Consider the following 12,179-nt stretch of genomic DNA (forward strand, 5'->3'; position numbering starts at 1 on the left):
CCTGCTATTAATCAATCCACCGCGACCCAGCCAACCCACTTGTCTCATTCTACAAAAGTACATACATTATTAGTTGACTAATTTACCTCTTTCCATGATTCAATCCTTGCTCTCATTCCATCTTCTAGTCCAAATTCGCGGGTTTATGCCCGTATTTCTCTCCTATCTTACCAGCTCCCCCTTCCCCCCCCACCTTCCACGCAAATTACACAGTAAACCTGTCTGCCTTCTTTCACCTCTCTTCCGATTGGTACTTGGTAACTGGTGTTGTTCATTTCCAAATGAGATTACTGGCAAAAAGTGCCTTGCTTTCTATAGGCTCACAAGCCTAAAGTTTTTTCCCTAGAGACGGAAAAGAGGTACCTGATTTTCACGGAGACGAACTACTTGTAGTAGAGTAGTTGAACAGGTGTGATCACTACTCTTTTTTTATACCTTTATTGCTCGAATATGGTAGTCTGAGAGTTGTGTCTATAAGTCGGTGTCTTCGATGGGGGTGCAGGTTGGTAAGTAGGCACCAGTCTTTGTTTGGTAGCAACGGTGGTGAAACTGGTACCTGTGTGCTGCGTGAGCATGAGCTGGTAGGTAGCTATGGTGTTTAAGGTTGTGGTAGCATACTTGGTGTTTGTTGGCGGAACTACTAAATGGAGTTGGGTGAGAAATGTGATAGCCTAATATGTATGGAAAGATATTCTGGGGTGTAACATGTTATACACTACTATAATGGAATTTCATCTGCTGTATGTTGGATCATCATATGTCTCATTGGGTCATAAGAAGGCAATGCTACCTCGCGTGGTGATATCTGGGGGTAAAAGAAAAATAAGATGCAGGAAATTAAAGCCGTCATGACAGCCAGCCCATCGAGAAACGCCCCCAGGCAGAACCCAAAACCAAACATGAACTACGCCAAAACATGATCCGGAAATTCCGGTTTCCTCCAGGCACATACAGCCCCACGGAAGATGGGAAAAGAAAATAGAAAAATCCCTCCTTTAACCCCTTTTATCGTCGACCAGCAGCCAGCAACATTAATTGGTGAAAGCTCAGAACGCCGCAACCCGTCTTCCTGGTTGTTTATTGTATGAGAAAGATGCATGAGAAATTGATGGCTAGGAAATCAAGTGCATTAAGTCGTAAAGCCCGCTCTGCGACCTTGTGGATGCTCCACGGAGAGGGAATCACCGCCTCCAGCCGACGTTCCATATCACATGTGCAATGTCCTTGGCTGTGTTTACGGTGTCTGCCACACGGTCAAAAATGCTTGCACTCAATGGTTCGTCGTCTTCGTTGGGTGTCGTTCCTCCCGGAGACATCGAATGGAAGTAGTATTCGAGCTCCTCATCATCTTCTGGATTCACAAACCAGGGACGGCTTAGACTTCCTAGGCCATATGAGTTGCGGCTTGGCTCCCAGTCGAATTCCACATCATTCTCTTCTTCGTCGAGAAGGAAATTAGCAGATGGCGTGTTATTCCTGCCAGATCGTGCGTTTTTCCGCGTCGACTTCTCGGCTCCAGACGAAGTAGGCGACGTAGAATTCAAGAAGTAGCTGGACCACCGACCCATCATTGAAGATGCTGGTGAATCTGATGTGGTTTGTCCGTTCCCACAGGCATCCCCTCGGCAATCTGGCGGATCATCCGCATGGTCCGAAGCATCCCACCGGTACTTGAGTGTTGTAGAAGGAAGCGGGGCAATGGTTTTGTTGTCACCAGTAACGCTACCACAAGGCGTACCTTTGTCGCTGAGCGACGAGTCAGAATGAATGTGTTTCATCATGACGATACCATCCTCTGATGACTCATCCCCGAAATGAGCAGGCCATCCATCGTCTTCCTCTTTCGCCTCAACAGCAATACATTGCACCACCTCGTTGTTGAAGTGAATATGCCGTCGTTCGCTAGGGGTGGCCGACGTTGACGTATTGGTGGCGGTACCCTTAGCAGTACCCCCCACGGGAGTGGTGGACGACTTGCTAAGCATATGTCCAAACTCCGAGGAGGCCCTCTGTAATGGGGGACGGTTACGGTTGATCTCGGCCTCCTGTGCTTTCAAAATGGCTCCCGCATGTTGCAAGAGCGTGTGCTGGGACAGAGAACGCTGCAAGATAGTCTCAGAAGCCGTTCTCTTTTTCAATATTGGTTTCCTATCCGGGTACAAGGTCGGTGTCTCCAAGCGGCTGGGAGGAGGAGAGCCATTGAATGCTTTCTCCCGCTTATTGCACGTCTTTAAGGGTCCGTACAACCACGTCACATCGCAGTCCTTCAGCCTATTGGGAGTGTTAGCAAAGAGCCAAAGCCTAAGGGACTCTGTCCAAGAACTGACCAGTTGAGGGCTTCTGGCGATACTGTACCCAGATTGAGTTTCAGCTTGGCCCACGTCCTCCACGAGGCATTCTCTAGCCTTGTCCCATTTTCATATATGTTCCTCCGGGCGACGACGTAACGCCACGACGCCCAAATATCCTCCTGTCTCCATTCATGAGATAGATAATCCACGTGCCTCGATGGCTCATCCTCAATTGTACTATCATCAGCAGCCGGTGCCTGCGTCAGGCGTGGGAAGTCCGCCGAGGAGTCCACAGACACATCACTGAGGGCTTCAGGCTCCTTCTGGGCGAATTGGCTGGAATCGTACGACGGCAGGACCAACTCGTCATCATCATGGTCCTCACTCATAAGAGATAGACTGCTCAGAGTCGCAGGCGTGGGAGGGAGATTCTCCACAGCTGTAATAGTGAAATCCGGGGATGGAGACGCTGACCGCGGCGGGGAGGACACCACAGCATCAGAACGATCCTTGCGATGATATGCGGGCAGATTAAATTTGGCTGTGGCGACATTGGGCTCTTCGAGGAAGTAGGTTTGGGTGATTGGACTTCGCAAAGGGTCCGGAGAGAAGCGTGATCGCCCCTCGTTCGAGGCGGAAAGTATGGCCGTCATCCTAGCAGCTCAATCAGGTACATAAGGGCAGTCTGCGAATGGGATGGCCGTTGCAAGGGCTGGAGTTGAAGCAAAAAAGGTGGAACAATTGATTGAGATAGAATGTTCGGTCTCCAATGGAAAGGCGCGAGAGGCGTCGAGGAAAGGCCCGCTATCTAGGAATGGCGACAAAGTGCTGAGATCATGGTACAGTATGGGGTAGGCCAGAGTAGGATTTGATCTTGATTGGCAGCATATATGAAGGGGCAGCTAAGGCGCCTCGGAGATGTTATAGGGCGAGAGAGCTAGTAAGATGTATCTTGAGGAGCCATCAAGGTGTCAGGGAGTGAGTGATATCCGAGAGTTATTAACGGCTCCAAACAAGCCCCTCGGAGGGGGGTGGAGAAGGCCTTTTGCTCGGTCGCACGAAAGGATCGGAAACTTGGATGGGGTCGAAGCTAGATTAAGATGAAAGGTCGGGAATAAACCAGCGTGTGTATGAAAGTCGCAGGGTGAAAGGCAAGAGTCGTAAAGTAACGTTGACGGGAAGCGGCGGGAAACCGGAAATACCTGTCTCTCTCTCTCTTCTTTTGCGAGTGCGAGTTTAGTGATAGTGGCGAGTGGAGATGCGATAATGCACGGGGGGTTCGACCGTTGATTCTTCTTTTTTTTTGGTATTATTATTATTTTTATCTTTCAATTTTCGTTTTGATAAAAAGAAAAACTCTTAATTCTTCCTAGGTACTAGACCAGGATCTAAAGAGTCTAGATACCCGATGGTAGGGGGGCGAAGGGGGGAGGTAGCGTTGATGTCGCGCGGATCAAGTGAGGTTTGGTAGATAAACCAACGAGAAGGATCAGAGACGCAGGGTACCGCGTCGATGGCTTGGCGGAAGGAGGATTTGTTGGAGAATTGATTACGATTGACGTACGCGTGGGTTAAGAAAGAAGTACGAGGATATTTCCAACCCCCCTCTTCCCCCCCTCTCCTTCGTATCAAGCAGTGCACAGTACCTAGGAACGGGTACCTCCCAAGGAGGGCATCAAACAAGGTTGAACCAGCACAGAAGAATCTGTCCGGTGCTTTTTTCAATCTTGTTTGCCACCAAAGAACCAAATGCTCGCAAAGTGAATCATGACGACGGTACCTCGAATGGAAAACCGGCCGGGTGGGGACGAAGCAGTTGCGCTAAGACATGTCGGTCTAGTCTCCAGCAACTTTTACTCTTTCCTGTCTAGTGCATGTATTCTGGCTCATTGCTGATTGGTCGGCACTGGAATGGTGTAACTCTCGTGGTGCATGAGTGTGGGTCACATTAAGCATTTCGCAGCCCGCCATTGGCTCTCCTTGAGGTGGGGTTAGACCAGTCTTGACACCCGAACATCGACGATCCAGAGCCAGCCTCATGAAGCAATGTCCTTTACCTGTCGTCCATAGTACAGCCTTCCCTCGTATTATCTACTATATATCCATACTGAGCTGCCTAGCTAGCTAAATTACTACCTTGCTATCAGGGACCGAGCTATGTATCCTAGGCAAAGCCTCCGATCTCTACCTTAGCCGCATACCAATCATCGACGGACTTTACGTACTGCGACCGGAGTCTAGAAGGACTCCGAAACCCCCAAGACGCGCTAATTATGCACTGTAGTGAGGTCTCTTCCTAACATCCGGTTTGGAGCTGTGCGGGAGGGACGTGCGATAAATTACTTACTAACTGCTACCTCCCCATGGCCCGGGATGACAGATCAATGGCCTTACCCAGTCACTAAACTAGACTAGACGGGGGCATGGCAGCTAGCGTGAACATCATCATAATCTCATTCCCAGGCCAGAAACACGGAGCAGAGTAGTTAGGGATTCAGTTTGTTTCCTCCCTTAGCGAAACCCCTCCCCGAATGCGTCGAGTATCAGACCCACCGGCTTTCCATTCCCGCAGTATCCCTTGGGAGAGAGAATGATGTGATATTGATAAGGAGAAGCAGAACAAAGAACCCGAGAGTTTGTCGGTCACTCCTCCTGCCTGTTTGGATTTCTGGGGAAACCTCCGCACGGTCTGTTGAAGTCCAGATCCCAGATTCTCGGCAAGCCAATGCGCGACCGTTGCTTCGTTCATTCCGGGGCACCCGCAAAGCAGGAGAAGATCCATTTCCCCCTTCTCTTCCCGATGAATGACCGATCCACCCAGAACTGTATCTACTATTTATCTACTAATCATAATCTTCACAGTAGAAGCCAGCCTTTAGCTGTGTCTCCTCTTTCACTTGACTACAATTATACAAATGTATACTGCTTTAATTTGCAAATTGAGGAGTGCCCCGTGGCTGCCCTCCGGGAGGTAACATGTCCAAGTTCCCAGCCGACAAGTACGTAGTCTCGGGATAATACGGGATGCTGGAAGCTTCCGGATAGTCGTGTCATCTTGCCGATTACTACCTTCTTCCATTGTCTTAACGGGATGCACGGATGTTTTGGTGCGGTTGCTTTGCATACGCTTTGAACGAGCACTGCGCACCTACCACGCTGACAGCAATGTTTGTTCTCCAATTTATAGTTCAATTTCCAGTTTCAAGTTAGTGCCCTGTACTACCACTGTCCTACCAGTGCCACTATATCTCTAGAGGACAAAGTGGATGCTCTTGCTAACCACCTTGACACGTTAAGCCCAGTCCATTAGGTCACTCCTCTGTCACATGTATGTTTGCTCTCTCGAAGCATAGTAGGACACAGTCTTGACTAGACTAAACTAGGTAGATAGCTAGGCTGCTAGTTAGAGTGAGGGCTGGACAAAACACTAAGCACGCAGGTCTCTCCTGTCTGCGGCGGAGCACGTGGATCCGAGCGTCTAGCAGAAACGTTCACCGGAGCTATTGCTACTATACGGGTTTTGTCTTGGGCAATCTATGTCTTCGTTCCCTTCCTCTTGCCATCCTCGATAAGATTTGGAAGGAATAGGAAGTTTTCTAAAGCCTAGTAATTCATGATGTCATGCTGGTTTTCCTTTCAATTGGCTTGCTTATCAGGGCCACGAGAAGCTTCGATCTAAATGTCGCTGAATGCTGACTGACAAAACGCCAGAACTAACTAACTCATTGGATGGCCAAAGTACTTCCTTTCTCGCGTCAACCTCTCAGGACTTGGGTCCGTTGATCCGCCCTTAGTGCCCGTTTCCGGACACTCAAATGTGCACTAGGAATATCTACAAGACTAGCTACCGTCTTGTTTCCAGACACTCGTCCGCAGCCTCCTTCTGACTAGCGTCCCAGCCATGTCCGTTCCTATCTGCGCATCTCTCCTGTGGCGTGGTCGAACGTGCAAGCGAACAGCCCCTCATCTCTCAAAATCAAGTGGGGGTGAAACAATCTTGTAATTAAGATTGGCGTCAAAAGAAACCCGTAAGGCGGCTCGATGCATGTCAGACAACTGATGGCTAGGATAGCAGATCGTGGTACGTACGTCGTGAGCGCAAGGACCTTCCCACGAGGGGTATTTTGACGTTTCTCTTTGGTCAACCGCCGCATGCGGTACTCAGCGATCAAGCAACAATCAGCCACGCTTGCATATGGGACATGTTGGACCCCCTAGGTACTACTGCATAGACCGTCCCTCGTTGTCCGCATGCCATCATCTACGTCCGTTACGATTGGCTAGACATCCTTGTCCTACTCATCATGGACCTCTGTGTTCCATCTTCCCCTTATCAACACTTACGTCGCTTGAGAACCTAAAGAGCTGACAAGCCCAATCTAGATGATCGAGATTGGTTTGGACCCAGGGAACCGAACTGGAGGGATTAAATCGCCTATCAGGGCCTATCAGGGCCTATCAGAACAGCTATATTTAGGCCAATACTCACAGGAGGAGCCACGGACAACCCCGACTATCCAACACCAACCGGAGAGATACGTTCAGGCCAGGCCGCCGTCGATCATTCTAGCCCGCTTTCAAACGCGGGGTCCCATACACTATCCCCCCAGGTCTGCTTCCCGTATGCTTTCGCTTTCTTTTGTTCTCACACGTATTGGCAGCTTTACAGCAGAAATTATTTCAACGTGGCATTTAGCTCGTCGGGTGCGCTGCCCCGGGAGTTTCTCGGACGCGAGACTGGCGTAACCGAAGCGATATACCTGCTCCGTGAAGGCGCCGATGGAATTAGCGACGAGGCAATTTCACTGACGTGTCTTGAAAACAGCCGGTGCCCGTGCACCCGCATGGCCCTGGTATGACCGTCGGGCCCTCTCGTGGGCTCCGAGGCTACTGGATTGGCCGCAACTGCTCATTGGAAGAGGATGTGAGGGGCAGAGTGCCAAACCGATTGGGCCCGTTAGCTCATTACTTGACAGACGGTCTGATCTATCTGGCCCTGCGCAAACCTCACTAGTTCTTCGCTAAGTCGGAGAGACAGCGTCTAGCTACGGACGAAGTGACTTTGCTCGCGCGGATTGCCATCCTGCTGGATAACCAAATACGCTAGCGACTGTTAGGTTTAGGTTTGAATCTCTGCGGCATCTCGGTGGTCTAGAACGAGGAGCAACGGAGCATTAGTCTTAGTATCAGGCAAGTAAATTTCTTGCCCGCTAGCATTCGCTTGGTGTGCGAGCATCATAGCTATGGCGCACTGTATGTCGACTGTCACGCCGGTCAGCCTTCGACGCTGCTTCTCACCAGGGCATTAATACGCCATACCTTTTGTTTCGGTTTGGCATACATTGCTTCTCTGCTCCTCTCTCCTTCACTTAATTATCTTAAGCTGACATGATGGAATGATACGTGAGGTGGTGTCTGCAATCACACGCTCGTCATATTACAATATGCTTGACGCGGGAAAAAAAAATGGTAAACGCCACTACCGGTTCGCTCACAACTTGCTTGACTGAATTGCCTTTCGAGACCTGGCCTCTGCAGGCCCGCAGTATGAAACGCGGCAAAATCAGCCACTCTAATCTTCCATTCCAACAATTGACGAAATGTGGCCATGCCAAGTCACTCATGCATAAACTATGCTGGCCAGTCCGGCCTCACGGAGCTCTTCGATCACCAATCGTCGTCCAGACATGAAGCATGTCTTCAGATCCAGTCCCTGCTTTGTTATCTGCATGCGTGTGCGTTAACAATGCTTTGCTTTGCCTTCGATTCTTCCCAATACACATTGTTTGCCTCTTACATTTGAGTACAGTGGAATTAGATGCCGCATGCCCGAAGGCTGAAATGTGTCGTTCTCGAAGGTCTACCGTGTTTTCGACTGCTCAAAAGTTGCATGCAGCGCCACTTCAGTGGCGTTAACATCGAGCGTCATGACAGGGGGCATGTTTGCTTGACGGCTCTTGATCGCCACTGTCAGTTCCGAAATTCATACCGAGTTGGTGCACGATAGAGTTGACGGGATGGACAACTTCAACCCGTGTGGCAAAACATCATGCAAAAAATGCCAGGTTCAACTGACTGCAGCTTCTAGACTGGCCTAACAAAAGCAAGCCCAAGAGGTACTCACTTACGATATCAGCGTACACGTACCCTCCTCGCCCCTCTGCTACAGCGCGTGAACTGAAATATCTTAAGAATAGCTTACCAACCAAACCATCCAAAAGCATTCAAATGAGTCCAGTCCTCGTACAGACATCACATTAGACAATAACAGAGGATCCTAGCCAGAGAATAATGCATCATAACCAGCTTCAGTCTTCCAATACGAGGCATAACATACCAGGATCCCGCCAGCCCAGCAAATTAGTATAGTAGCCATGACACCAAAATGTACCCAACGCAACTCTGCTCCCAAATAAACAGAAGCAATAATCAATATCCTCCCATTTTCAACCCAATTCAATAACCCACACAACAAAACCAAACCTAAGCCTTCTTCATACGGATATGAACATAGCATAAATCACATGACAGATAGATAACATAGATAGGTAACTACCCAAAACAGCTTAGCTTCCAAAACCAAACCGCAACCCAGCGGGAAATACGTACATCCAGACCCGACCCCGCGCTCATTCAGAGGGCGGTCGACAGCGGCGGCGGGAGGGGCCTACCTAATACCGCGCGAACGAGATTTTGTGTCCAGATATATCGATCCATAATATCTTGAATCTCTACCCCTCATACCTCTATACGTCTATTTTTATATCCCTGGATATATCACAATGGCCGAAGTCGCCCAATCGGTTCCTGCTGAATCGCAGGCTAAGCATGTTGTTTACTGTGGAGGTAAGTCGTCTCTCTTCTTTTGTCTCTGCTATCGCTTTGGTAATGATGTTTTTAAGAGAGAAGATCTAATAGCTAACTGAATCTTCTACTATGGATAGTTTGCACATTGCCTCCGGAGGTACGCATACATAGACACACCCCATGCACTCGAACCCAAGCTTCCCGTCTTCCTCTTCGAGAATAAACCAACCCCCCCTCCCCCACCTCTGCTCGTTCCAGCATTATATTATCTATACCACCCAAAAGAGCGTGTTGGGCAGCCAGCTAACATTAGTTTCGAAATCGAATAGTACTGTGAATTCGGCGGCACGGCCAAGAAATGCGAGGACTGGTTGAAGGAAGCCCATCCGGACATGTACCAGTCGTTATATTCTGAGGGTTCGTTTATTTTTTTTTTTTTCCTCTCCCCTTCGCCCACCTCCCGGGTCTTTGAGATCAGTCGCTAACTTTGCGACCTATTTGTGCTATGCAGAAGCCCTCAACTCCAACCTCGCTACATTGTCGGTATCGGCTCGGGAGCGCGCAGCTAAGGATGCGGCGAAGAAGGAGGCCAAGGCTGCTGCGGCTGAGGCGCGCGATGCTGAGCGGAAGGCGGCGTCCAAGGTACAGATTAAGCGGGTTGAGCGGAACAAGCGGAAACATGTGACCGTTATCACGGGCTTGGATATTTATGGGTTGGAGAATAAGAAGATCGCTAAGGACCTGGGCAAGAAGTTTGCTACTGGTTCTTCGATGACTAGGTCTGCTGGTGGAACTGAGGAGATTACCGTGCAGGGTGATGTGAGTGAGGATGTTAAGGAATGGCTGCTCGAGGTGTACGGGAAGGAGATCCCGGAGGCCAATATTGAGCTCATCGAGGATAAGAAGAAGAAGAAGGCGGCCGAAGCGCCCTGAGGTATAGTTGACGGGCCTATGAATGCATAATGTACAAAAATGCTATGCTGGGGGGGACACTATGGGTATCATGACATTATTTATGGTTTACATATTAGATCAACGGAGATACGACAGTCTCGAGGCTGGCCTTGAAAGTTGTCCTGAGTCTCGGAAATAGAAAGATCCAGCGCGCTCATAGCTCGTCAAATATTGTCAGTGGGTCTGGATGAGTAGTCCTGACATTAGTATCATCTCTAGTAGCCGTGGCTACGACGGGAACTGATCCCCCAGAGGGCCGATTATGATGACGAGAAGGGAGATTCCGCAGAGATCGTGGCCATGCTTCCCTCGGGCTATCTGAGACTGCTTCATGGCCATTCTCTGGTGGTAGAGCATGCGACGAGTTTGTTAGAAACAATGCTTGCGAAGGTAATCCAGAAGGGTCTGGACTCGTCGTAGTCGGCCAATTTTGTATCGCAACAGCGAGAAGAACTGCGAGCGCGCCAGCTACCACCACAGTCCAGAAGATCCGAAGGCGCCGATTAACTCGTGACTGCCATTCTAGTTCTTTCTTGTCCCAACGATCAATTTCATGGCGCATTGCCTCGAGTCGACTGTTAAGCCCCTCGGCCCTCTGTCGCCCCGTCTTCATGCGATCTTCCAATGTCTTAATCCTCTCTAATTGGGGTTGAAACTCTTTCAATTCCCCCATCTGTTTCCGGATTTCCTTATCCAAGCCCGATGTCTCCCGCTGGAAGTCGTCAAAAAGGGCAGAAGTAGAACTAGAAAGCTCCTGGAATGATGCGATGGTCGAATTCAATGCGGCAATCTTCTCCAGAAGGTTATAGTACGTATAATCCAGTCTACGGGTGATATCCGTTGCAAGGGTCCCGATCATTGACAGGGCAGACCGTAAGTATCTATCATCAAACCAGTCAAAACCATCCCAAAATGCGAACGGACAACAATCGACTTACTCCTCCCCTTGTTTTCTCTTACTCTTTACTTGCTCCAGGTCTTCCATCGAGCGTATCTCTTGACGCCTGATGGGACCAAGTTTGTTGCTCGGGTCAATGACATCAAGTAAACTGCCCTTTCGGCTCCCACTACCCAAGGCTGCGGTGGAATCCGAGCTCCAGCGCGACCAGGTTGTCTCCTGCGTTATGGGTCTAAGCAAACCATCGTCGGTATCGTTATCCTTTTCCTTGCTACCAGACCATGTTGGCAGAAGACCTCGAGAACCAGCGGACGAGGCGAGGTTGTTCATTCTTCGGGGAAAACGAAAGTCGCCGGATTTACTGTGCTTGTGCTTGTGCTTCGAACGGGATTTAGACTTAAGGCGATCTGGTCGGGGAGCGTCGAAGGTTAGAAGTTGATGGTGATGCTTCTCTCCAGTCAGACCGGGAGGTTGAGATACTTCGCGACCATGGTGATTCTGGCCGAGTTGAAGACTTCCGCTATAGTCGCTGGTGGCACTGGAGGGCTGCAAGCTGGGTGGTGGTGGTGCTGGTTTCTGGCTTCCGGCGGCTCCAGAGCCATGGGCCGGTGGGTAAGACGCGGACAGCTGTTTGGACGGTTGGGAAACCATGGCGGGCAGGAAGGATCCAGGTCAGTGAACCCTCTCCACTTTCCTTAGCACGCCCTGACCCGGATAACACTGCTCAACGCGTTGGTCAACCTGGGCGGTCGGTTTCTGAAGATGTTTTTCCATCGGTCGTACGACTCGCTAGCAGAGGTGAAACACAACGTGGTTGAACGTGATGCCAAGCGCTGATCCATGCGCTGGCCGATCGAAGGTATCGGCCCCTGATCCCGCAAAGGATCAGCAGGACTCGGAATATATACTTACTTCCATTGGGATTTGACTACTCCGAGCATTCTGATGTATGAAAGTAAAAACAGTCTGCGCTTTTTCTTTGACGTGTAAAGTAACACAGCTTTTGTGTACATTATTGTGATGTGTTGTCATGGATAGGTCAGGAACCATGTAGATAGTTCGGTGTATCCATTGTAATATATACTATTCTGAAAGGTTGATTTCTAACTCCACGGTCGCCAGCGAACTCCACTTGTCATGAAAAACAGTAGCCATCAATCGGCCGTAATTCCCAAACCCGGCAAGAAAGGAAACATGGTGTGAAGGTGAATGATACAGAAAGTTTACGG

The 12,179-nt window shown here is 49.7% G+C and overlaps 3 protein-coding genes across 3 annotated transcripts; 1 reads left to right on the forward strand and 2 right to left on the reverse strand.

Annotated features, from left to right (window-relative positions):
* Positions 1–1,181: 1,181 nt before the first annotated feature.
* AKAW2_51037A (protein phosphatase regulator REG1) lies at positions 1,182–2,944 on the reverse strand (the record flags this gene model as incomplete). The annotated part of the gene is made up of 2 exons (XM_041690921.1): positions 1,182–2,271; positions 2,328–2,944. 2 exons carry the CDS (start codon positions 2,942–2,944, stop codon positions 1,182–1,184), a joined length of 1,707 nt encoding a protein of 568 aa, XP_041544458.1.
* A 6,129-nt stretch (positions 2,945–9,073) lies between these two features.
* tma22 (putative RNA binding protein Tma22) lies at positions 9,074–10,031 on the forward strand (the record flags this gene model as incomplete). The annotated part of the gene is made up of 4 exons (XM_041690922.1): positions 9,074–9,137; positions 9,236–9,255; positions 9,428–9,515; positions 9,610–10,031. The coding sequence occupies 4 exons, from the start codon at positions 9,074–9,076 to the stop codon at positions 10,029–10,031; spliced, it is 594 nt and encodes a 197-aa protein (XP_041544459.1).
* A 175-nt stretch (positions 10,032–10,206) lies between these two features.
* AKAW2_51039A (uncharacterized protein) lies at positions 10,207–11,601 on the reverse strand (the record flags this gene model as incomplete). The annotated part of the gene is made up of 2 exons (XM_041690924.1): positions 10,207–10,933; positions 10,991–11,601. 2 exons carry the CDS (start codon positions 11,599–11,601, stop codon positions 10,207–10,209), a joined length of 1,338 nt encoding a protein of 445 aa, XP_041544460.1.
* Between the last annotated feature and the right edge of the window lie 578 nt (positions 11,602–12,179).

The sequence above is a fragment of the Aspergillus luchuensis genome, chromosome 5, assembly GCF_016861625.1.
Source record: "Aspergillus luchuensis IFO 4308 DNA, chromosome 5, nearly complete sequence".
Lineage (NCBI taxonomy): Eukaryota > Fungi > Ascomycota > Eurotiomycetes > Eurotiales > Aspergillaceae > Aspergillus > Aspergillus luchuensis.